Here is a 24,256-nt window from a genome sequence, read left to right on the forward strand (position 1 = left end):
GTATCATCAAAAGGTATCGTCAGTATTATTATTCGAGCATGAGAGGAGGGGGTATAATTGCCATTAATTCCGACCAGATATGATGAAAAAGGAAGGGTACATAAGGGTATTTCAATGTCCAGATTAGTTGACGATGTAGTTCAACCCGAGAGATGACATAAGTCTAAAATAGCTGATGCGATAAGAAGCATATACAGAGAAGAATGATAAAGTGAGGAAAAGGAGAACGACGGCGGAGAAAGAGGTCCGGGGATAGGCAAGCTTTCCTTGATTTGGGCATGGACAAGTAGTAAGGTAGGTATCAGCTGATAAGCTCAGGTGTAACGGCAAGCAGGTCGTTGCGCAAGCCAAACAGCTAATCCACGTCTCCCAATCACCCGCCTTATGGTTGGTAAAACGCCATCCGTGCCGAAGTCTAAATCATCCAGACTGATGTGTTTTCTGAAACTCCATAGCTCAAGCAGCTCCAAGCTTGATTCGGGGCTCTGCGGAGCCAGGAACTGGTCCAGAAAGGTGACGGACTTTGGCGCAACCACAAAGACAACGTCAGGTTGTTTCGAACCCGGCATCTGCTTTCGGTGACAGGAGGGGATTAGATCTTCAAGGTCATTGATCACTTCCGGACCAGGTTTGCCCATAAAATCTTGGGTTTCGATGTTCAAGTCCATAGGTAGAGTGGAGTTATCACCAAGTAACCACAGAGGCGGGGAATACGTTTTCCACCAAACCACAGTAGCGGAAACGGGCTGGGATTCCTTTACGGACGTTGTAGCTGAAATTATAGAGGGAACCGCGAGCTGCGTTGGAACAACGCCCCCTTGATGGTACACACCCATCAAAAAGCCCAAGGCTGCATTGAATATGGTCCACGCAACCAGAAACAGGCGCGATTTGCGGACGTGGAGACAGCTGAGGAGCAGAGGTACGCAAGGAATCAGGAACCGAGGTTCCTGGTGAGGGAAAATGGACAGCATGGCGGTAGCCGATAGCGCAGAAGCTGCGCGGACGTTCTTCAACCAAGAGGGTATAGAGCGCAAATTGTAGACCTGCAGGACCATTGCCACAAATGCAGGCCCAAGGAGCTGGGGCAAGTTGACTAGGAAGTGATTATAATGAGGGTGTAGTCCATGAAGAGCCAGGTTGGAGCTGTCCGTGTTGTAGAGGAGATTATTGAGCGGTGTGATTATCGGCGAGCGTAGGACATCGCTAAATGATGCAGACGGTCTATAGAATAACGTGTCGGCAGAGATAGCAACGAAGAAAAAAATGAGGCCAAAACCAATGAATGCAAGTAGCGATAGCGGTCTGTATGCAACAGATGAGTAATTATACCTGAAACCGAGACTGTACTCAACACTCACTTGCGCCAAAAATGTGGTAGCAATTGAAGGCCTGGAATAGCGAGAAAAGCAGGAAAGGTTATCCTGTTAAAGGCACCCGCAACGCAGATGAAGGATAGCACCGCACAGGAGAAAAGAGAAGAGCGTCGCTGTCATAACCGTTAGCTCGTCTCTCCACATATTTCTTGTCTGGAGCCACTTGAACCTTGTCGATAATGCGATTAATTAGAACTAAGCCCCAGGTAACCAACAGGGTCTCCAGCGAGTTGGAGAATGTGTGCGTCTGATGAGTCCAGGTGACATACGAGGATGCCACCAAAACCACAGCTGCCCTGCGATGGCGTGGAAGAGGCACCAGCTCGTGGACGGCCCAGTCTTCCAACACGAAGCTCAGCAGGAACATGACCCCCCGCACAACATAGTATACCAGCTCTGCCGGTGGGCTTTCTGTCCCCGTCTCATTATAAAACCATTTTAAAAGGCTTATCGGAACGTCATAGATCGGCCATAGCGGAAAGATGCTGCGGATCGGGCGCTCGGAGGTGAACTCCCACGGCAAGCGTGATGGATAAGAGAGAATCTGGCCTATAATCACAAGCGTCTAAGCAGCTGGAAACAAAACAGTGTGAATGTAGTGAATGCGAAGTTCAACAGTTTATGGTGTGCGAGCTGGGGATCAGTTGCGCAGTCGCATCGTCAAATGACCCAAGCCGGAATTATGCCAGGGGCGAAACACTGGTCGGTAAACAAAGAGCTTACCTGCAAAGACCTCAAGACCCTGGAAATGCTCGTCCGGGTGAATGTAGCTGGGACTCAGCGCAAAATAAACGCGAATCAACAAGAGAACTAGGTACGTTCGCCTCCACATGTTTTGGTCAGGTTCGGACTCGGAGTATTGAAAGAATAGAGGAAGATCCGCGATATAAGGCTTGTATTGCACATGCTGCTTGATGAGGAGATGCCGTAGAACGGACCAAGGGTGATCAAGTCGCGGCACGAAGACGCGGACAAGAGGTTAAGTGATTTTTACCCAGAGCGGATCACGAGAGCGGAAAATGCAGCAGCAAAAGCAAAGACAGGAAGCGAGAAAAAGGATAAACGCAGGGCCAGCGATGCGATGGGAGCACAGCGGAGTGCTTTAACTTCAGTGGGCAGACGCGTCGAGGGACCTAGGGATGATATCACCCCATCACAAATTATAATTCCAATGGTCCAGGCTCGATCCTACGGCTACAAACTTTGGCTGCGAAATTGGTATGGAAGAGGCCCTTATTCCGTAGAGCCATAGAATCGCGTTTATCGACCTAATTGTGGTGTTCCACTCCGTAGTATGGACATTGGACAGCCTGGCTCAAGCGCTTGAGCCTGGAAGCGCTTGCAGCCTGGGGGCGAACAGTCTCCCGGTAATAAGCTTTTCACTGAACACCAAATAGAGCCCTGTTCAGCATGGGGCGAAGGCGCAAGGCAAGCGGTTCTTTGGGGGCTGAGACTGGTGCCTGAAAGAAAATCCAAAGAAATAAAGAGCGGGTGCCGGCCGTTGATTATGGATGATGAAAGACCAACGAACGAACTTTGTGACCAAAGCGCCTTGTTCCATCTGCACTCATTGGCCTTCTTATTCAACCTCCAAAAGCTTCCTTCACCTCACCACTTGCCATTCACCACTTCCTCTTCTACCAACTACTTATAGCCCTCTCGTCTCTCCACCCTGTCTCTTCTGCAACAGATTCTTTTTCATTTCTCAGAGAGTCAACCCTTTGATCCTTAATCCCATCTTTTGACGCAGTGTTATCAGTCACTTTCAGTAGGTCGCCCGATCGCTCCCCGCTTTTGGCCCCTCGACTGCAACACGAGGCCCGGATCCTGCGTGAAAGCTCGCACAACCCCGGCAAAATACATTTTCTGACCACATCTCAAGAACATACAGATCTTCAAAATGACTGAGAAAAGTCAACAAATGCTCACCCTCGTCAGCAATGACAACAAAAATATCGAAGTCGGTATGTGCCTCATGGACTAACATTTGCTGCTTCTTTCAATCACTTCTGCCAGTTCAACAACAGACTAACGTCTTATTAGCTCGAGACGTTGCTGAGCGCTCTCTGCTCATCCACAACTTGCTCGATGACCTTGGTACCCCTGAGGCGCCCCCTTCGGAGCCCATTCCCATTCCTAATGTTAGTCACCTTATCGGACTACCCGCAACTTACAGTGATGTTTGAGCTAACTGGTTTTCTCGCCCCAGGTGAGCGAGAACGTTTTGACTAAGGTCCTAGAGTGGTGCCAACACCACCGCAATGACCCGCTTAGCAACACCGAAGAGGACGACTCACGCCGCAAGACGACTGATATCGAGGAGTGGGACCAAAAGTTCATGCAAGTCGACCAGGAGATGCTATTCGAGATCATCTTGGTACGCAGAACACTCGCCATATTCATTTCAACGCCCTGGTCAACAAAATGCTAACTTTTCTTTCCAACAGGCTGCTAACTACCTCGATATCAAGCCGCTGCTTGACATCGGGTGCAAAACCGTCGCCAATATGATCAAGGGCAAGTCTCCCGAGGAGATTCGCAAGACATTTAACATCCAAAACGACTTCACTCCCGAGGAGGAGGACCAGATCCGCCGCGAGAACGAATGGGCTGAGGAGTAAGCTTTCACAACTCCACAAATACAATTTACATACATAACTAACCTAAAACTTCTTCTAGCCGTTAAATCCTGCCTGGCATAGGACCGGGTCTCCTTTGACCTCTTTGTGGACTGCTAGTCGGCCCTACATGACAAACATGATTTTAGAGTCTGGACTTTGCTAAACAGAAAGGGTCTTCTAGTTCCACGGCGTTATGGGAATACTATTCAGCGGTTTCGTCTGGTTTTGCTTCTTCATATCTAATTTCCCTTTCCAGTTCTCTGTAACTCTGAAGTGAATGTGTCTGTTTAAGATAACACAAACCCCAGAAAAAATGAATCGGATTGTTAATCGGATATTAACGACTGATGAAACTCGATTGGCTGGTTTTTTCCATGCGTGTTTTTATTTATCAGCTCGGGGAATAGCAACGGTTTTCACTATCAGGATATGCTTATGAACGTTATGGGTTTCTCTGGACCATGTCCTTGTGGCCGCAATGACGTAGAACTAACCAAAAGGACACTACATATACTTAAATTATTGATCGATGACTTTCGACTACACCCTACGTGTTAGCCAGTACTTGGCGTACGTGAAGCATTGTTGGCGACTCTAGTAGGATTGCCAGTTACTTCCCGTGGATGTCAGTGATACGCTACAAGGTACAAAGACTCGACCTATACCGTTCAATGCTCATTACCCATCATATTTTCGATTTATGTTTCTTTTCTTGTTTCCCTAAGAGCTCGCATACAACAACTTGCAAAACGAAAACGAAAAAAAGGCATTCCACTCCATCACAGAACAGCCACCACAACCCGCTTGACCACTAAATCAATAATGTCCAGACGGTCTGTCGCTCATTTTTGGAACGACATTCGCTTGTCGATTTAAGTCAGATAAAATCGTGAATCCGACCGAACAAAAGGGACGTAGATAGCCTGGGCCGAGAAAACAGGGTGAAAGAAGTATAAGGGAGAGCAGGATTCGATCGTATCAGAGTGAAGACTAGAACCGGGATGGATTTTTCGTTTGCAGGTTAAATCATCGCGAGGTCGAGGGGACTTTTGCCGTGCGGTATCATGGTCGAATTGAACGGAAAAGATCCCAGGGTGAACGTCTCGGTTGGGCGGAGTGGTCGCACAAGCTTAGATACCGAGACGGGTCTTGCGCCAGTGTCGCCGCTTAGCGTTGTATCTGAAAAGGAAAATGAGAATGTTAGTGGGCTGTTCCTTGACTTGATGTGTGTTTTTTGAGATAGTCGTGTGCGTGTGTATCCGGTTAACAGAATCCCCAGAACATTTGTTACATCTGGTTTTCGGTTCGGACAGGGCGACATAGCAATAGAGTCGTTCGAGGGGTGTATCGACGTATTCGGTGCCTCTTCCTTTTCTATCACAGTTCCTCCTCTTCCACACACGGGTCGGGGAAAACGGGCATATAGGTTGGCTGGGTTGTGTTTACCTGATGGTGTTACCGGTCCGGAGACGAATCCACTGGGGGATGGGACGGTTCTGCTTCTGAGCTTTGGCAAGCTTTTGCTTGGTACGGAAACTCTTCTGGCTCTGTATAAAATATATTTGCGTTAGCCAACGGCCATCTCAAATTGCCCAAAACTCATGGCAAAGCGTAAAGATTCGTCTGGATTTAAAAAGAAATCCATTGACTTTTGTGTCCGACGGTAATAGAGTGTAGGAGGTCACTAACCGGCATCTTGATGGGTTGTCGCGACGGCGAGCTGAGTTGTATGGACTGGCGAGAGTGAGGTTGTCGACGGTCCTTCCAAGGTCTTTTCGTGGTGTGGATTTTTTGGTGCGGACAGGGTTAGCGTTTCGCTTCCCGAGGTCATGTGATTCTAGCCTCAGGCAACAACCCCAGAACAGAACAAAATATGAAGGGACAAAACCGCCCTTGATTTTTTGGGTCTGGCCAGGCGTAATTATTCTTAGAATATCAGTCATTATTGCGCTCCACCACAGAAATTGCAACTACGCAGCATTTCGCTCCCTTGCATAGCTGGAGTGTACAGGTAGAGTTGTGTTGCTCATGACCATATCTACTACTTAATATCTGTAGTCATATGTCGCTACACTCTGCCGTGCTGCTTCTCTGTATTCTAAACTGCTATTGAACCTACACAGGCACCGATTCTTCGGCCGGCCTTATTGCGCGAAGATCGACTAATTTTGATGGGTTGACCCCTAACTATTCACCGCGCGCATCATCGTTTCCAGAATGGTGATGGTGGGATGAAAACCCACGAGTATTATTAGTCTTCTCATTTTGAAAGCTCGACATAACTACCATGTAATCGCCACGGAATCTAGTCTATCTGTGAGAGAGCGTGTGCGCGAGTTATTATATTATTAATGTGTCAGACGGCAGATTGATACAGCGAACCCTGATAGCGCTTGGTCCCAACTGGGAGGTTTGGCTCGGGGCATACTATTAAAGACTGAAGACTATCGAGTTCCGAATCTGGGATGGTAAAAACGCAGTGGTTATCTAACCTCATTCCTCACGGACCACAGTCTTTGCAAAAGGCTCTCGGCCTCTCCCGTTTCCGAGGGATATCGAGATTTCCTTCGGGGTTGACTCTCTTCCCCTGCTCGTCAGCCCCTCAGTAGCACCGCAGTCACCCTTTGTCAGAGCGTTCTTCTCCGAGACTAGTATTTTCAAGTCGTCATTCGATTTGCAAGTATCGTGCAAAGCCCCACGTTCCCACGGACAAGAAACGTGTCAACTCCCCTGAGACTCCCTGTGACTCCTCGTGGGTAGTGAGGGTATTGCCTCTTTGGTGCTTCGTACTCGGTAAGAGAGTGCTGCGTATTCGTTTCGGCATTTATAAATTTGGAACGGAACCTTGAAATTAGCGGTATCCGCCCCCCACTATCGTTTGGCTTCAGCAATTAGCGATGTTTTCAACAGGCAGAAAACAGGCGACCGGGGCCGCCGTCCAAGAAGGCAGAGACTCGAACAACGACGACTCGATGTCGAGGGCGGCGCTCAGTTCTCCTGATCCAAAAGCATGACAGTAGTGGGACACAGGATTCAGAGGAATATCTGACATGTAAGAATTTGCTCCTTGGGGAAGTCAGACAGTCAGCTATCCATGGATGCTCAATTGCTCATACATGTATCCCTCGGAGCCGGATGTGGCCCCGCCAACTGAGATCGCCAACTGTGGATGTCAGCCGCGCATGGAAGTGACGGAGGCGCCGCCTGCCGGAAAAAAAGACATCGGGGCCCGGGACTTATAAACCCCGACACCAATGGGAATTCGTCCAGGCCGATCGATTGTGCCCTCCTTATGCAAACAACAATATGAAGTTAAATGTACGCTATGCCACTAATTGACGTTTGTGGTGGATTAATATTCTGGTCATCCAGTGATAAGGATGACACTCCAAATGACTCACAAACATCAGGCTCTACTACGTAGTGTGCAGTGGCTCTCCTTTCTGCTCTCTTCGCTCCGGATATTATTGTCACTCTAAGCACATACGTAGTACAAGAGGTAGTTCTTGTTCTAGAAACATGGAATGAATACTGCGCCAAGAGACAAAGCCCATTGTCATTGACGATCTCCGTTACACCTTTCCTAACAATGACAGAGACCTTTTTGTAAGTAATTCACAGGCATCGCTGGCTGGTAGAAGCTTGTGCATCCATATTATTGAGGGCCAGGCGCGCAGTAAGCATTCTTCCTCGATCGGCCATGGCCCACCCAGGTGTTTAAATCTTCCAATTTTCCCAAGCTTTGGCTCTTTTGCACAAGAGATCTCGGGAACTGGAGGCTCCGATCCATGAACTCGCCGGGCTCTAACTCGACTAGGCATGCAGGGAGTCATTTACAAGCACTCAAGCAGCTCCTGGGGACGGAGACCCAATTTGGTTAAATAACGTCTTGATCTTTTCTCGCTTTGGCTTTTTTTTTCTCCCTCTTTTTAAATAGGCTTCATATATCTTATCGGCGATACCCCCCTTTCCGCGGTCTTCTTTTGTTCCTCGTTGGGCTCGTTATCAATCTGATTCCGATTCCGCCTCCGCATTTTTGAGGCGCACCCAACTCTTCGCTTGCGGCGAGTCGGCGACTGGGAGAGCTCGTATTTCCTTGTCATTTCTTGCCACAAGGGTTCTGGCTTTCTTAAGTAGCTTGTCGCGCATGGCCTTGCGATTCCTGATGGACTGAATAAACCTCTGATTAAGCTCGTGCAAAACTACTTCCCTCTCTAACCTCGGCAGCCCGCCTGGGCCTTCAACCAACCGGTTCGAACAAGATGTCAGAACCAGCAAAAGGCCCTCTTCCGTCGGAGGCCGCAATCCAGCCTGCTCAGATTCCAGTACCGGATGCGCAGTCTGATACGCCAGCTCCCTCTGGCGAAAAGCGCATATCAAACGAGTTGTCGGCTCAGTCTAGTTCAACGGTGGCTCCCGCGGCGAAAGAGCAACAGCGCCCCAAGACCTCACCCAGCAACAATGCAGACCCGGTCGATGAAATGGACGCGCTTATTGCGCATCTGCCTGAAGAAGAACAACGAGTTCTGAGAGTGCAGCTTGACGAGCTAAAAGCGAACATCTCGTTCTTCGGTCTCTGGCGTTATGCCACAAAGATTGATTTACTTATCATAGTGATCAGTGCTGTCTGCGCTATTGCCGCTGGCGCAGCCTTGCCCCTCTTCACTGTATGTATTAATTCCTATGACCGTTCAACGAGCTCTCAACTAATTGTCCCAGATTCTCTTTGGTTCCCTGGCCACGGTTTTCCAGAAGATCATGTTGTATCAAATCTCCTACGGAGATTTCTACCATGAGCTGACGAAGAACGTCCTATACTTTGTGTATCTCGGTATCGGCGAGTTTGTCACAGTCTACATCAGTACTGTTGGATTCATATATACAGGAGAACATGCTACGCAGAAGATCCGCGAGCATTACCTTGAATCTATTTTGCGCCAGAACATCGGCTATTTCGACAAGCTAGGTGCCGGAGAAGTGACAACCCGTATCACAGCCGACACGAACCTTATCCAAGACGGCATTTCAGAAAAGGTGGGTCTTACTTTGACTGCTGTCTCGACCTTCGTGACAGCATTCATCATCGCCTATGTCAAGTACTGGAAATTAGCCCTAATCTGCAGTTCAACGATTGTCGCCCTCGTCCTTACCATGGGTGGTGGATCGCGGTTTATTATTAAATACAGCAAGATGTCGCTCGAAAGCTACGGTGCTGGCGGAACAGTTGCTGAAGAAGTCATCAGTTCGATTAGGAACGCAACCGCATTCGGCACACAGGACAAACTTGCAAAACAGTATGAGTCTCACCTGGCCGAGGCAGAGAAGTGGGGAACAAAAAACCAGATGATTTTAGGCGTCATGGTCGGCACTATGTTTGGCCTGATGTTCTCGAACTATGGTCTCGGCTTCTGGATGGGCTCCCGCTTCCTGGTGGATGGTGCAGTCGACGTGGGTGACGTTCTTACCGTTCTTATGGCTATATTGATCGGTTCATTCGCTTTGGGGAACGTTAGTCCAAACGCGCAAGCATTCACGAATGCTGTAGCTGCGGCCTCGAAAATATTCGGAACAATCGATCGCCAATCGCCGTTGGATCCGTATTCAGATGAAGGGAAAACCCTGGATAACTTCGAGGGAAACATCGAGCTACGCAATATCAAGCACATTTACCCATCCAGGCCAGAAGTCACTGTTATGCAGGACGTCTCTCTCGAAATGCACGCTGGAAAGACAACCGCGTTGGTGGGACCCTCTGGCTCGGGAAAAAGTACAGTGGTTGGTTTGGTCGAGCGCTTCTACATTCCCGTCCGGGGTACAGTATTGTTGGATGGTCATGACATTAAAGACCTTAACCTCCGTTGGCTCCGCCAGCAGATCTCTTTGGTCAGTCAGGAGCCAGTTCTTTTTGGCACAACCATCTATCAGAATATTCGGCACGGTCTGATTGGCACAAAATTCGAAAGTGAATCTGAGGACAAGATCCGAGAGCTCGTCGAGGGCGGCGCAAAAATGGCAAATGCTCATGATTTTATCTCTGCCTTGCCGGAAGGGTATGAAACAAATGTCGGCCAGAGGGGGTTTCTCCTCTCAGGTGGTCAGAAACAACGTATCGCCATTGCCCGTGCTGTTGTCAGCGACCCAAAGATCCTGCTCCTTGATGAAGCTACTTCTGCCCTGGACACTAAATCCGAAGGAGTCGTTCAAGCTGCGCTGGAGAGAGCAGCTGAAGGTCGTACTACCATTGTGATTGCCCATCGCCTTTCCACTATCAAAACGGCCCACAACATTGTGGTTTTGGTTGATGGTAAAATTGCCGAGCAGGGAACTCATGATGAACTGGTCGACCGTGAAGGGCCTTATCGCAAGCTTGTGGAAGCTCAGCGGGTTAATGAAGAGAAGGAAACTGCAACACTCGATACCGAGGACATGGATAGTGAAGATCTCACCCACGAAGATATGACCAAAATCAAAACTGCAGCTAGCGGAGCTAGCTCGCTCGATGAAAAGCCAACCACCATGGACCGCACTGGCACCCATAAATCAATTTCCAGTGCAATTCTTTCCAAGAGGGGTCCCGAGCCAGTTAAGAAGTACTCTCTATGGACGCTGCTCAAATTTATCGCTTCTTTCAACCGGCCTGAAACTCTCTACATGATCATCGGTCTTATCTTTTCATTCCTAGCCGGTGGTGGTCAACCCACACAAGCTGTGCTATATGCCAAGGCAATCAGTACTTTGGCGCTCCCTCCTTCACAGTACGACAAGCTTCGGAGTGATGCGAACTTTTGGTCCCTGATGTTCTTCGTGGTCGGCATTGTTCAATTTATCACTCAGTCTACTAGCGGTGCTGCTTTTGCTGTTTGCTCTGAGAGACTTATTCGTCGCGCACGAAGCACAGCTTTCAGGACCATGCTCCGCCAAGATATCTCATTCTTTGACAGAGAAGAGAATAGCACCGGCGCGTTGACATCTTTCCTGTCCACCGAGACGAAGCATTTGTCTGGCGTCAGTGGTGTAACGTTAGGTACAATCTTGATGACCTCAACTACACTGGGTGCTGCCCTCATCGTCTCTCTGTCGATTGGCTGGAAATTGGCCTTGGTTTGTATCTCAGTCGTTCCAGTCCTTCTAGGATGCGGATTTTACCGGTTCTACATGCTAGCTCAATTTCAATCACGGTCCAAACTTGCCTACGAGGGGTCTGCAAATTTCGCTTGCGAGGCTACATCATCCATCCGCACCGTTGCGTCTCTGACTCGAGAAATGGATGTTTGGGAAATGTATCACGCTCAGCTTGATGTACAAGGCAAGACTAGCTTGATCTCTGTCTTGAAATCATCCCTGCTATATGCTTCATCTCAGGCGCTTGTTTTCTTCTGTGTTGCGCTCGGCTTTTGGTACGGAGGTACGCTCTTAGGCCACCACGAGTATGACATGTTCCGTTTCTTCGTATGCTTTTCGGAGGTTCTATTCGGTGCCCAATCTGCAGGTACCGTCTTCTCCTTCGCGCCAGATATGGGCAAGGCGAAGAATGCCGCAACTGAATTTCGACGATTGTTCGACAGAAAACCAGATATTGACAACTGGTCTGATGAGGGCGAGAAGCTCGAAACCGCAGAGGGTGAAATTGAATTCAAGAACGTGCACTTCCGATATCCCACACGCCCCGAGCAGCCTGTTCTCCGTGGTCTGAACCTAACAGTGAAGCCCGGACAATACGTTGCCCTTGTCGGGCCCAGCGGTTGTGGTAAAAGTACCACTATTGCGCTTCTCGAGCGCTTTTACGATGCAGTTGCCGGATCTATTCTCGTTGACGGCAAGGACATCAGCAAACTTAACATCAACTCTTACCGCAGCTTCCTGGCGCTAGTTAGCCAAGAACCAACTTTATACCAGGGCACGATCAAGGAAAACATCTTGCTAGGTATTGCCGAAGATGACATCGCCGAAGAATTATTGGTGAAGGCTTGCAAGGACGCCAATATCTACGATTTCATCATGTCACTTCCGTAAGTATTTGGTCCCCAGCTTCACCCAGTACCACAACGTGCTAACAAAGAAATAATAGTGAGGGCTTCAACACAGTCGTTGGCAGCAAAGGAGGCATGTTGTCAGGCGGCCAAAAGCAACGCGTGGCGATTGCACGAGCCTTATTGCGCGATCCCAAAATCCTACTCCTTGACGAAGCTACATCTGCCTTAGACTCCGAGTCAGAAAAGGTCGTTCAAGCCGCACTCGATGCTGCTGCCCGAGGCCGAACCACAATCGCTGTCGCCCACCGATTGAGTACAATCCAAAAGGCGGATGTTATCTATGTCTTTGACCAAGGCAAGATAGTCGAAAGCGGGACTCACACCGAACTCGTTCATAAGAAGGGCCGATACTACGAGCTAGTCAACCTACAGAGCCTGGGTAAAGGCCACTAAATGCGCTCTCGACCTAATTCTCGAACGTCTCTTCTTATTTACATTGTTGCATATGCATATATATATATATCCCTTGTTAATTTCTGGTGGCTTAATTAATTAGCATTCTGCTCTTTTACACATTGTCCCGTGCTATTTTACCTTGTGGTATTTATTAGATTTCTTGATGTCTCTTGAATTGCATAGCGGACACTCCTCCCTCTTTTAGATGAGATGAAAAGCAAACAAATTCAAAAACCTGCTCCATACACTCCTGCACATGTCGCGAAATATGATTAAAAAACCGTCATCATATAATTCCCACCTATGTAGAGATCAGATTCAGTCAATCTTTCACCCCCACTCCGAAATCCTTCTGCACATCAACCTGTCTGACGCCTCGCGCATCAGCAATTAGTCCCATCAATCCCTGCCCAATGTCCTTTATCTCGTTATACTCGTGCAACAATCGAATATGCCGCTTTACTGTATCAGACGGGTCATTTCTACACGCAGTTTTAGTTATTGTCGGTTTTACATGCTTCCCCAAGATAAAAGGCGGAGAGAGAGAAAGAGAGAGAGAGCCAAGGTAGCTTACTTCAACTTGGCACGGACCTCGCCGACCTGGTTTTCGATTTGGCTTGCTTGAGTCTCCAGTTCTGTTATGGATGCGCGGAGGCTTGCCTGTGTAATGGGTGGGTTAGTTTCGGGGTTGTTTTGGGTCCAAGCTACTGAGGTGGACTTGCTAGCTTTGTGTCTCTTTGTGATTCCTGGGTACGCGAGATAGGGAAAACTTGGGATTTCTCAGGGGTTGAGGACATTGTTATTGATTTGAGATGGATGAATGGCGGTTCTGATGAATCCTCGTCAAGATGGTGGCACGTAGTACTGCACTACCGTATGGGAGATGTTGTTCCTGAGGCACTCAACTCATATCGTCGAGAAACAAAGGGTAGTGCTTCTAGAGCACAAATATGACCCGTTTTATCGAGCACTGGATATCCCGGACTGAACGGTTGCACCGCAGTAGATAAATATTTGTGTACCTAAGTAGTTGTGTACCATGAAGCACGGCAGTGGTCCGTTGGATGCAGCAGCCAATCCGAACGAGTCTGATCACTGATTTCTCAGGCCGTTTCCAGCTTCCGCCCCGGCCGGCCGATCGCCTCAATCCAACGATTCGTCATCTCTTCCCCTTCCTTTCATCCTTCCTTATTCTTGCAAATAACTCCACGGAGACTGCGAGATGACGGGCGCTCTTGTTATGCGCGGACTGCTTGGAGCCCTGCTCCTTGTTTCCCCGGCCTTGGCTCACGGCGGTCATGAAAACGTTCCCGAAGGTGCCGCTGTCTCTGATGACCCTATTGTATGCCACGCCTTGGTCCCAAGCACGCTTGACTGAACGCGGACTGACACGATGCTTTCTACTTTTTAGGACTCCACATTATGGATTCATATGATTCTCATGGGACTGTCGTTTGGGATTATTTTCCCGCTAGGAATGGTGCTCGGGGTATGGCTCTCAAATCAGCTTGCAGTGATCAGGCAACTTGGTCTAACTACTATTTGATATCTTCATAGATCACTCGATCACGATGGCACGTACCTGTTCAAGTCGTCGGGACCGCTATTGCTATCGTCGCATACTTTCTCGGTCATGCGCATAAAGGCCGCCAGTTCGCGAAAAATGTCCACGCTTCGTTCGCGAATGCCCTGATGTTCTTCTTGGCCGCACAGGTTATGGTAGGCATCTACCTTAAACTGCATATAGAGAGGGGAATTCATGGACGGATTCGCCGGGTTTTCGTCATTCTGCATGGTATCCTCGGCAAGGCAATGCCGGTGTTGAGCTGGGTGCAGATGCTTTTTGGGGGCATCACTGCGCTGGGTTTTTGTCGCGACGACCATCTCGGACAGTGCCTGGCCCATTTCATCATGGGCAGCGCCTTCATCGCTTACGGTATCCTGCTTACCATTCTCCTTCTCGTCGGCCAATACTGGTTGCGCCGCACCGGCCGCAGCCAGGAGTTCTTCGATTCTTTGGTCATTGCGGCGTGGGGTTGTGTCAACACTTTCACGGAGCATCGGTGGGGTGGCCCCTGGGTTCACAATGACCTACAACACACTACAATGGGCATTGTTTGGTGGTGCGCTGGTTTGCTGGGTATCTGGTTAAGTCGCAAGCGCAACGGTCGACCCAAGAGGAACCTTATCCCGGCTCTTGTCATTGGGCTGACAGGTTATGCCATGTCCGGCCACCCGCAACACTCAATGATCAGTACTATGATCCACAAAATTTTCGGATACACGTTGATGGCGGCTGGTCTCACTCGGATTATTGAGATATCCTTCGTGCTGAGGGACAAGGGCACTCTAAGTGTGGATGGCACCGATCCCAACAGCTTCCAGTACTTGACGCCTTTTGTAAGTCTTTTTTTCAGAGTTTAGTGGAGAAAAAAATCCCGAAGCTAACGCACTGGTCTGTACAGCTATTATACGCCTCTGGATTCCTCTTCATGGGCGCCACCGAGGAGCAGATGCAACTCCTGGAAAACGCGGGGATCACTCATGTCGCTTACGTCCTTATTCTTTTCAGCATCGCCTTCATCCTCTTCTTATGTATGCTCAACCCACTCCAAATCACGCATTATAATGGACTGGCACTAACCCTATCCCCCTTAACAGTCGTCAATGTCCTCCTCCACATATACGCTGTCCACGCATGGCCCGAATCCGCAGACCCAGGAAACCACTCTCGTACAAGCACCGACCAAGACGAGGAAATCCTCCGCCCTGGCCCATCCGGGAGCGCGCGCTACCGCCAGATGAACGGGCATGCGCACTCTTCCTCCGAAGCCCAGCGCATCCAGGATGCAGAGACCTTCGAGCTCCAGGGTCTCATCTCCGATGAGGAAGACGAGTCCAAGGTACCACCCTACGATGAGAACCGTCGCCGAAGATCCGAGGATGAGGAGGGTGCGCCGCCTTTCCATAAGGATCGGGAGTAGATTTGTTGTATTTGCTATTGGAATTGGGATTGGAAAAATGAAATGCACACGGATATGGTAATTGGGTAAGGGTGTCCTTACTGACTGGGTATGTCATTCTAGAGCCCAACCTTTCATAATGTTTTTTCTTTGGTTTTGGGTATGTGGCGTTGGACCGGTGCTTGCGTGATTGCCTGCAAAAGCATTATATATGTGTATCATATGAAACTATTGTTATGAGGTGTGGAGAATCTTGAGAGGCTTGTGTCCAGGGTGTTTTCTTCCTCATGACTTGGCACCGGTTGGCGTTTGAGTGGATGACCCTACCTATCCATGTATAGAAACGAATTCCAAGACATCAATTTCCTGCATTCAACCAGAGCTGTAGCCCAAGTAGGTAAGTAAGTCAGTAAATAAAAAAAATCCAGGTCTCGATTACCCCGAGACCCTTCATCGATCCATGTCCGATTGTCAAAATCCTATCATACAGTCGTAAGTTCATTCCCGGTCCAGATAGAACGTAGGCTTGAACGTAAAGAAGTGAAGTTAAATGCTACGCCAATAAATCAATCCCGAAATCCCATGATCCTTTTTCCTTCCTGGCTCTGTGTGTGCGTGCGTGTGGCACTCTGTCCAATCACTTAACATCCTTCAAGGATTTCGACGCCTTCAGTGCACCCAGAAACATTTATATCTGGCCCATGCCTTGTTGGCCATTCAACGGCGTAGGGTTTGCAACTGGAGGCACAGCAGGCATTGCATTTCCCATATCCATTGGGAAGAATGGGTGCAACGGGTAAGTCGGTGCAACGGATTTCTCACCATCGAACAGTAGGAGATTTTGGAGAGGCTGCTCACGAGCACTCAGGACATTAATCACGTCTTGAGCCAAGCTGCCTCCTAAGAAAGCGGCCACTGGACTTAGTTCGCTCCCAAGGTTCTGAAGGAAAGTGCGTAGAAACGCAGAGTCAAGGGTGCTGATGTCGAGCTTTAATTCCTGGTGCGCATCACGGGCTAGTTTTGTAAATAACTCTAGATCCTGACGGGAAGATGACGGCAGTGTCCCCTGGCTAAGCTTTTGGAATTCCCAAAGAGCCCGTAGGCAACTCAGGAATGGTGTTACTTGTTTTCTGCGGCGGGGTAGGCGGGTAAATTCATCCGGAAGTGGAGAAGTGTTTGCGAGGAGCAAAGGAGAATACATCTCCCTCTTCGTGACCATTTCGATGATTTTATCATTCTCCTTCTTAGTCGTGATGTTCAGTATACTTCGTGTAGGTGTTTCCTGGGTAGCCGACGGGACGTTTGATTTAGCTCGTTCGATCACAAAGTCATGCTGAATAAGATCAGAGAAAACAAATCCGTAGAACCCGTGCAGTCCAGCTGCGTAGAATGAGCGTCCAGCTATGCGACAGGCCGCATTTATAGTGTTGTACATCGAGAAATCCAGCTCGGTGGCGATCGTTACGTCGAACTGACCGAAGAAATCCGGTGGCTTGGTAGAGACGCTGCTCGCATCTGCGAAGACCTGGACTCTTGGGTTCATAGAGCGGATTGCCGGGACGGCAGCTTGGGCTCGCTGCAAAAGAGTTAGCACACTTAGGGACTGCAGCAATCAACAATACCAGGGCGGGAAAATACATTCTGGCCGACACAGTCCTGTGTTAGGAAGAACTGCGCTCCAAGATCTTCCTCTGTCGCGATTGCATCGTCGATTATGGTGAGGCTACCGATGCCGGCCAGCACCAGGTTCTTAGCGATTTCATTTGCGAGTGCCTTGAAGGTTATGAGGAGGATGTTTGCGGACCGCAGTCTAATAAAGTACGGCTCACGGTCAGTCAAGGGTACTACTGGCCGCGACAGTCGCTGGTTCCCACTCACTTTTCTTGGGCCTTCACACCCCAAAGGCGGATCTGACGATCGTACAAAGCAATCTCATCTGGTGGGCAGAAATGTCAGCTACTGTAAAACACCCCGCAAATGCACTAATATCAAGAGACGTTATTCATACCGGCGCTGATTGACTGGTCTTGCGACTCCATAGTGAAATCCACTCGTGCGCAGCTTGGGAACGAGTTGATATGGTGGTGGCGACAGTCAGGTCAATGCGAACGTAACGTATGCCAGTAACGGGGGCGGGGGGAGTAGATAAAGACTAGTTTCTAGCGTCACGGCGAAGCGAGAGGGATAATAACACGGCAACGTTGGACGAAGAGCGCCGGGCGCAGGGAGGGAGAACGCCAGAAGAGGGGCGGGGGTAAACAATTGAGCATCACTCAATGTGTCACCAACATGCATGAAGCCAGCAAAGACGCCCAGCCAGCCGATTGCCAGCAGCAAGTGATTCGAGGATGGAGGATGCGGACTATTGAAGTACAAAGTAGAAGCACACCACCACAATAGGGCATCACGTGCGCCGGCAGATAAGCGCTGGCCCGTTTATCGCCTCTAGCTCGCTTCCCCGGAGCGTCATCAGCCTGCCACTGCACTGCTTCCCCTCCATCTCTCTCGCCCAGTTACTCTGTCCCTGCTCACCGTCATTTTGCCTCGCTGCTGTCGATCGGGCCTCCTTGCATCCTGCCTATCGTGTGCCTCCGTATAGTTCGTTCCGCATCCATACGCTCTCCGTTTGCCCCGGTATGGTTCCTTCTGTCTCCGCTCTCCCCCTCCTATCAGCTACCTTTACGAGTCGGACTAACGAGGCTCCTGTTCGATAGAATGGTACGTTGAAGACAAATCTTGCTGCCATATCCGCCCAAGGCAGAAATTCTTTCTATTAGCACCGAGGGGGTAACCTGACAGACCCTGGCTTACTTGTCCTCTCAACTCTAGTCGGGGAATTATGACTATCCTCCCGCTTCCCGTCGTACCGCCCGAGGAAGCAGACCCAGCGATCGTCTACATCGGCCAAACGCGAATCGTTTACAGCATCTACGGGATTTATTAAATACTGAGCGGAACCGAAGCACTTCCGCCCGAGCCTTGGAGACTCTTAACCAAGAGCTGGAGGAGTCCCGCTCCGAACGCACAAGGGACCGATATTCGTTTGATCAAACCAGAGCATTTGTGGATCAGCAGATTCGAGACCTACAAAGAGAGCAGGCTTCGAGGGACGATCATACTCATGGTACGAGAACAGGGCCGATACATCCAGGATTGCAAAGGCTGCAGAATCTGGACGCCGTAATTATGAATCACGACTTAAGTCCTTCTGGAATATCACGGTCAATCAACAGAGCTTCGAGATCCCGTGGCTTGAGAAGCAATGAACGACCCAGCCGGGGTAGAAGAAATCGAGATTCCATCCTTGACTCGCCGATTCCTCATATAGATTCTCCATCCACCATGCCTCTGGAACCGGATACCGGCACTCCTACGGATCGATTGAGAGTCAAGCGCAGAAAACTTGACACGGATGATGACAGACAGAGCGTACAAAATCTGAGATATGGTCAATACGGTCAAGTCGTGCCCGGAACGTTGAAAATGGAGTTGGCCAGTTGCGATGGGGGCACGTACGAACCCGTATATGAAACTTCGGGGCCGGAAAACATCCTTTTGAATGACTCGTCCGTGTATTGCACAAAGTCAGACCGCTGTAATCTGATCTTGAAACACCGTGGGGAGGCGCCATTCTGTCTGAAGAAGCTCGTCATAAAAGCGCCTAAATCTGGATATGACGCCCCGTATGTTCAACCTCGGTTTCGTAAAATCGCCGCTACTTCTGCTAACAAATTCACCTCTTATCAGGATACAAGCAGGCATGGTTTTCGTTTCCATGTCAGCCGACGACCTCCTCGCTCGCACTGCCCAGTATCAAATTCAGTATGCCGGCTCTCGGAATCATCATAGTCATCGGCGGAGCGGAATGCAACCGTCTCAGGAATACATGAATTCATATCGGACTCCCCTACAGACCCTTGAACGGGCATCCCTAGCCGGCTTCGACTCTCCTTCGGACTCAGATACAGACACTAGTGAACCTGCCGGCGCCTCTTCCAGTTATAATACAGATCAGACATCTGAGTTTCATGTCACTACAGACTATGACGAGCGCTCTGATGGTACTGAGCTTGACAGGCCTGGAGATCAGTTCTCCATACCCCGGGCACCTGAACCGGCAAGGTTGGAGAGGGTTGGCACGATGTACCCAATGGATGATGATTTCCTCTGTTCGGATACTGAGGACAGCGGCAGTGATGAGGACGACACTTCTGAGTCCCACTCATACAATTCACGACGACGTGATCTGCAAAGGCAGGTACAGGCTATGCGTCGTCAGTATGCCTCGGAGCAAGATGAATTACCGCGACGTCGTCATGTTCCAAACACAATACAACCCATCCCACCAGCTGCTCCCTCGGCGCCGCGCCCTGGACCACCTGCACGTTCTACAGGTGTTGGACTGATGAAACCTCTTGCTCAATTCTTCATTAAGCGGCCTAAGAGTAGCGTTAGCCTCAATTTCGATCCTCCACCGTAAGTCTCGCGTCCGTTTTGCTCTTGTGGTCTCCTTCAAGCCCATCTAACATCCTTTCCTTCCATGACAGATCGGGCCGTTACATTTTAATCAAATTATGGAGTCCCTACAATGCGGGTAACATAGATATTCAAAGCGTCATTGCTCATGGGTTTGCTGGACCAAGGTTCTTTCCCGCGGCTGGGCTCAGATGATCCCCTTCGGATGTCGCGAAAAAGGCGATGTGATGCCGATTTTTGAGACACTGCCACTTAATGAGCATGTCGTCCTAAGTTCTCTTGTACATTTTTTATGAGCTTGATACATATTATCCGTCTTTTCGTAATGAAAGCATGGGGGCGCTTCTATCTATTACTTACCCATCATGAATTAACCTGCAGTGCATGGATACCGAACACCTCTCGCTCTATATACAGTATATTGTACTGTATGGTATCAAAAAGGTCTTTATGCAGCCTCATCAAAATGCATTAGAAGACTATCCAACTCATGGTAGCTAAGTATTTGCTGCAAGAATGGGATGTCATAAACAGAAGGTAATTAAACAAGCTCACAAAGGCAAACAAGACGCCTATAAACCGACGGCATGATGGTGAATAAGCTGCAATCCAATAGCGAATCAATATTTACAGTGACAACCGCCCCTTCTGAGCAAAGGAATAAGCAAAAATAGGGCTAGGCAAAAGCCGATCAAGGTCTTGAAACGGGTTCAACCACGCTGTGAGACCCGTACTTCTGACAGCCAGGAAAAAGCATTAAATCACAATGCTGTTAGCCGGCGAATCCCGAATTGATGCTCTCGTCTCTCGTCTCTCGTGCAATAAAAGCCCAACGCCGAATCCTTTTCTTGTGGACCAACCAAAACATATATACTCCGAGTAACAAAAAAAAGAAAGAATTCCCAATCCAACTCCACCATGAAGAAGCATAATTTTGTTCTTTCCTAAAATGTAAGAAAGCAGAAATCCAACTCGCGTGGTGAAAAACTTAGATAACGACAACATCGCCTTCCGCATCTGCTGGGTCGGAGGCCATCATATCGCCGTACTTTCCCACCGTCATTAACATTGAGTCGTCATCAAGATCAATAGCGCTGTCGTCGTGATTCGGGGCATGGAAGGGCGTTAGGTTTTCGGTCATATTAGTAGGTTTCCCATTTTCGATGTGATTCATGTTTGTTTCAACCTCCGTCCGTGACCGCTCAAGTGATGTACCATTTTGGGCATCCGGCGTCGTGCTTTGTTCCTTGTTACCGACAGCATGAGAAGAATCCTTCACAATAAGAGCCCCAGGTCCGGACTGGTCAGAGTCCAAGTCTGCGTTTTGCAGAGTGCTTGGTGTATATTGCATGAATCCACCTTTCTCTGCCTGCCATAGCATCATTTCATGAAAAAAGACCTTAGTCATCCACCATGCACTAAAGCTCTGGGCTCCTCCCAGCGTTAGACGGCGTAAAATACAATCCCACAGTGCATCCACGCGTTGAATGACACACTGTGTGCGGTGTTGAGGGAAAATGTGAGCCAGATTCAGGATGAAGGAAATCCACTTGTCTGGAAAGTTGTATTCATCTCCGACAGACTCCTCGACTGGAAATTTATGGGCTTCAGTGCTCTCTTCCATGTCAGGCTGGGAGAAAAAGGAGTTGGAAGTAGCAGGGTTCAATTCCGTAATTGGACTGAGGAGAGCGCGGACATCGTGCTTCAATATCCGTTCCGTAGCCTGTTCTGCGCAGCTAGGAATATTCGCCCTTGTCATCATCTCTTTGGGATCGACTAATGTCGTGAAGTCAAGCCACATCTGGTTCCTGTTATCAGGGTGGCAAAGCCATGCAGCAGCAGCGTTGGCAGATTGGTTCACATCGAGCATGTGCCTTAAAAGGTTGCAAAAAATGTGGGCTGGTATCAACCTCGCTAGGGAAACATGCACGGGTTGGGTCTTGAATGTGTCACTGATATGGGTGGTAAGTCGCTGCGATATCGAGCTGAACGCATCCAAAACAAGTTTCGGGACGACTTGCGTTGTCAGTGGTGCGACGAACGCAATCATCTTTTGGTACATAAGCCAATCGCACTCCTTGATCCATGGCGCAATATTAGGATGCGTCAGGAGCTTTTGAACCGGAACCGTCAAAGTGCCATGGAACGCAGAGAAATATTTGAGCATATTGCGCTCTTTGCAATACCGGAAGCTATCAATGACCGAAATACAGTGGGAACGGTAAAGTGCAGCAAGAGCTGCCGCCACCTTGGAATCAGTGTTGGCAGGAAGATAATCATTGATATCCGGTAGTTGCAAGGACTCGGTATCAACCGAGGAACAATCCGTCGTAGGCAGCTGAAGCATTTGGTGAATCAATTTTCCGGAATGGCTAGCGACATTCTCAAGCGTAATGACGTCCGCCTCGGAAGATTGACAACCGCAGCCAGAAGTTGCTGTATCGGTTGTAACTTTTGGTGCAAAGGAAGTAGTGGGAGATGGAAACAGTGCTGTGTCTGCGGTAGGTTGCGTTAATACGCTTGCACTATGGCCAGGTGAGTATACGACGCATATTAACCTTGTAACCTGGAACAAGCCACTTACCCCTTTTGTAAATCGTCGCCATTCCTGCTCTCTGCGGTACCCATAGCTGTGGGTTCATGAGATGGGAATCGTGTGGCTGGAGGCGACGGCTTCTGTTGTTTCTCCTCGATTACCGTTAAATCGACGTAGTGGTATTTCGATTCTCCCCTAACGCCTAAGCGGCGCGTCTGTACATTTGGGAATATTATTCGTACGAGTTTTCCGAATGAGGCAGGGTTCAGCACTGAAACACGTTCGGTTCCACATTTCTCTGCATAGCAGCAATAAACACGGTCTCGTCGGACAGAGCCAGTGCTTTTCCGACAGTTTTCTCTCAGCCTATAGCGAGTAAGAGACGCATACAAAGCAGCAATATTCTCATCTCAGCACTTACCAGATCATCGCGAAGACCTGTTTGACTTTTTCGGCTTTGCCACCAGCGCCCTCATGTTTAAGGACCTCTGCTGCCATTTGCTTTAGCGTATAACCTTCATATTGACGCAAAAGTTTCCGCAGTTCGTTGTCGTTGGCAAGGGATGAACTTGAGCCCTTTTTCTTCTTGATTCCTGCTTCAGAAGTATCGTTGTCATCCAGAACATGCTCAGGTAGGTGGTTCTCAATCCCGCTGTCGTACATGCTTTGGTACTGAGGTATGGCAACGTTTGGTAACCCATGAGAGTGAATTCCAGACGGCATGGAATGATGTGATAGATGATGACCATGAATAGCATGATTGGGATAGTCATCAGCCCTGGGCATGACAGCATGGTGCCCATCTTGCATTGTCGGATCCAAAGAGGTGCCATTCACCTGGTGCGACAGTTGCTGGCCGAATCGCATAATGATATCCTCTGGGTTATTGCCGAAAACATTGGGTCCGGCAGACGCCTGGGTCGGCAAGAATTGGGAAAAACCATCGTTGATTTGCTGGTCTTGGGTCTGTTGGGTTGTGGTCGAATGGATACTAGCGGTCGAACCTCTCGACCGCGGACGACGGCTATTCCGAGATATTACGGTTTCTGATCGCGATCTCATGAGATCAGCCGTGCCGGGACGACTATGAGGGGCGACTATTTGAGTTGTCTGGGAGGCAGCACTGGAAGACAGAGAGGCTGCGCGACCTAGTGTCACCATGGGTCAGCAAGCAATGCAGCAAATCGGGGCGAGATGCAGCCCGGAGAGCATTGGATGGATAAAAAACAACTATCCCACAGGGAAGTGCAGCGCCTTACCAATATCAGGAGGCATCTTCCTTTTTCAGAAGCTATTGCACGCAGCACGTCGAATAGTGGTGGTGTTGCTTGGGTTCTTGCTCGTTGCTAGGTGCAAAACAGTGGGTAACGACGAGCAATAATAATAGGTTAAGTAGCGCCCGTCTGTTTTGATGCGTCCTCAGAGCCGACTCGGTGCCACCGCGAGGAGACAACCCCGGCTAGAAACAAAAAAGACGAATAGTTATGACGTCCAAAATAAACTAGTCGTATACTTACTCTGTCAGGTGTCGGGCTCTCGGAGGCTCATGGCGTTTTGGGCGTTGAATTGGCGATATTCGAGGGACAAGCAGGAATAAACACAAAGTCACCCGTTCCTCAAGCAACGAAAACAAACTCGTGGATCACGTGCGCTTTATGTAAGCCTGTCATTCCTCAGGCGCAAGCTGCCATTTATTATTGTTTACTCCGTTGGCACCATTGCCATGTCTTCGGTGGTTAACTTTGAGCATTCAAGTTATTAAAGGGTCCCATTTTATCTGGTCATATAAAAACCTGATTCTTCTACATCCCCAGACGTCACAACTCTCTGGTGGCTTGTAATGACGTACAAATAT

At 49.1% G+C, this 24,256-nt stretch overlaps 8 protein-coding genes across 8 annotated transcripts; 4 read left to right on the forward strand and 4 right to left on the reverse strand.

Annotated features, from left to right (window-relative positions):
* Positions 1-43: 43 nt before the first annotated feature.
* smp3 (glycosylphosphatidylinositol-alpha 1,2 mannosyltransferase smp3) lies at positions 44-2,208 on the reverse strand (the record flags this gene model as incomplete). Its single annotated transcript, XM_040850794.1, has 4 exons — positions 44-1,305; positions 1,362-1,489; positions 1,546-1,925; positions 2,100-2,208. 4 exons carry the CDS (start codon positions 2,206-2,208, stop codon positions 315-317), a joined length of 1,608 nt encoding a protein of 535 aa, XP_040708654.1. The 3' UTR covers positions 44-314.
* Positions 2,209-2,784: 576 nt separating this feature from the next.
* On the forward strand, positions 2,785-4,500 carry skpA (SCF ubiquitin ligase subunit skpA). The gene is made up of 5 exons (XM_040845292.1): positions 2,785-3,340; positions 3,420-3,517; positions 3,586-3,753; positions 3,824-3,993; positions 4,056-4,500. The coding sequence occupies exons 1-5, from the start codon at positions 3,277-3,279 to the stop codon at positions 4,060-4,062; spliced, it is 507 nt and encodes a 168-aa protein (XP_040708655.1). The 5' UTR covers positions 2,785-3,276; the 3' UTR covers positions 4,063-4,500.
* A 627-nt stretch (positions 4,501-5,127) lies between these two features.
* ASPSYDRAFT_139069 (60S ribosomal protein eL39) lies at positions 5,128-5,544 on the reverse strand (the record flags this gene model as incomplete). The annotated part of the gene is made up of 2 exons (XM_040840907.1): positions 5,128-5,176; positions 5,444-5,544. Coding segments are annotated over 2 exons (150 nt in total), but the record flags the coding sequence as incomplete, so codon positions are not given.
* Positions 5,545-8,259: 2,715 nt separating this feature from the next.
* mdr1 (ABC multidrug transporter Mdr1) lies at positions 8,260-12,423 on the forward strand (the record flags this gene model as incomplete). The annotated part of the gene is made up of 3 exons (XM_040840987.1): positions 8,260-8,664; positions 8,717-12,006; positions 12,066-12,423. 3 exons carry the CDS (start codon positions 8,260-8,262, stop codon positions 12,421-12,423), a joined length of 4,053 nt encoding a protein of 1,350 aa, XP_040708657.1.
* Positions 12,424-13,505: 1,082 nt separating this feature from the next.
* ASPSYDRAFT_348114 (Ytp1 family protein) lies at positions 13,506-15,744 on the forward strand. The gene is made up of 4 exons (XM_040845284.1): positions 13,506-13,768; positions 13,838-13,915; positions 13,984-14,826; positions 14,892-15,744. Exons 1-4 carry the CDS (start codon positions 13,649-13,651, stop codon positions 15,408-15,410), a joined length of 1,560 nt encoding a protein of 519 aa, XP_040708658.1. The 5' UTR covers positions 13,506-13,648; the 3' UTR covers positions 15,411-15,744.
* A 333-nt stretch (positions 15,745-16,077) lies between these two features.
* On the reverse strand, positions 16,078-17,428 carry ASPSYDRAFT_26825 (E1 ubiquitin-activating protein AOS1; the record flags this gene model as incomplete). The annotated part of the gene is made up of 4 exons (XM_040844325.1): positions 16,078-16,965; positions 17,028-17,199; positions 17,268-17,325; positions 17,398-17,428. The coding sequence occupies 4 exons, from the start codon at positions 17,426-17,428 to the stop codon at positions 16,078-16,080; spliced, it is 1,149 nt and encodes a 382-aa protein (XP_040708659.1).
* A 433-nt stretch (positions 17,429-17,861) lies between these two features.
* Positions 17,862-20,206, forward strand: ASPSYDRAFT_39618 (uncharacterized protein). The gene is made up of 4 exons (XM_040845928.1): positions 17,862-18,027; positions 18,218-19,072; positions 19,137-19,865; positions 19,937-20,206. Coding segments are annotated over exons 1-4 (1,710 nt in total). The 5' UTR covers positions 17,862-18,025; the 3' UTR covers positions 20,061-20,206.
* Positions 20,207-20,853: 647 nt separating this feature from the next.
* Positions 20,854-23,562, reverse strand: ASPSYDRAFT_142524 (RFX family transcription factor; the record flags this gene model as incomplete). Its single annotated transcript, XM_040841248.1, has 3 exons — positions 20,854-22,390; positions 22,450-22,767; positions 22,823-23,562. The coding sequence occupies 3 exons, from the start codon at positions 23,560-23,562 to the stop codon at positions 20,854-20,856; spliced, it is 2,595 nt and encodes an 864-aa protein (XP_040708661.1).
* Between the last annotated feature and the right edge of the window lie 694 nt (positions 23,563-24,256).

The sequence above is a fragment of the Aspergillus sydowii genome (genome assembly GCF_001890705.1).
Source record: "Aspergillus sydowii CBS 593.65 unplaced genomic scaffold ASPSYscaffold_1, whole genome shotgun sequence".
NCBI classification, from domain to species: domain Eukaryota; kingdom Fungi; phylum Ascomycota; class Eurotiomycetes; order Eurotiales; family Aspergillaceae; genus Aspergillus; species Aspergillus sydowii.

Excerpts from the sequence above, each read along its gene's own strand:
- ASPSYDRAFT_39618 (XM_040845928.1), top strand. Across the intron at positions 19,073-19,136 it reads AAATCTGGATATGACGCCCC|GATACAAGCAGGCATGGTTT; the intron begins GTATGTTCAACC and ends ACCTCTTATCAG. Across the intron at positions 19,866-19,936 it reads CTCAATTTCGATCCTCCACC|ATCGGGCCGTTACATTTTAA; the intron begins GTAAGTCTCGCG and ends CTTCCATGACAG.
- ASPSYDRAFT_348114 (XM_040845284.1), top strand. The coding sequence starts at position 13,649 with ATGACGGGCGCTCTTGTTATGCGCGGACTGCTTGGAGCCCTGCTCCTT. Across the intron at positions 13,769-13,837 it reads CTGTCTCTGATGACCCTATT|GACTCCACATTATGGATTCA; the intron begins GTATGCCACGCC and ends TCTACTTTTTAG. Across the intron at positions 13,916-13,983 it reads CGCTAGGAATGGTGCTCGGG|ATCACTCGATCACGATGGCA; the intron begins GTATGGCTCTCA and ends ATATCTTCATAG.
- skpA (XM_040845292.1), top strand. The coding sequence starts at position 3,277 with ATGACTGAGAAAAGTCAACAAATGCTCACCCTCGTCAGCAATGACAAC. Across the intron at positions 3,518-3,585 it reads AGCCCATTCCCATTCCTAAT|GTGAGCGAGAACGTTTTGAC; the intron begins GTTAGTCACCTT and ends TTCTCGCCCCAG. Across the intron at positions 3,754-3,823 it reads TGCTATTCGAGATCATCTTG|GCTGCTAACTACCTCGATAT; the intron begins GTACGCAGAACA and ends TCTTTCCAACAG.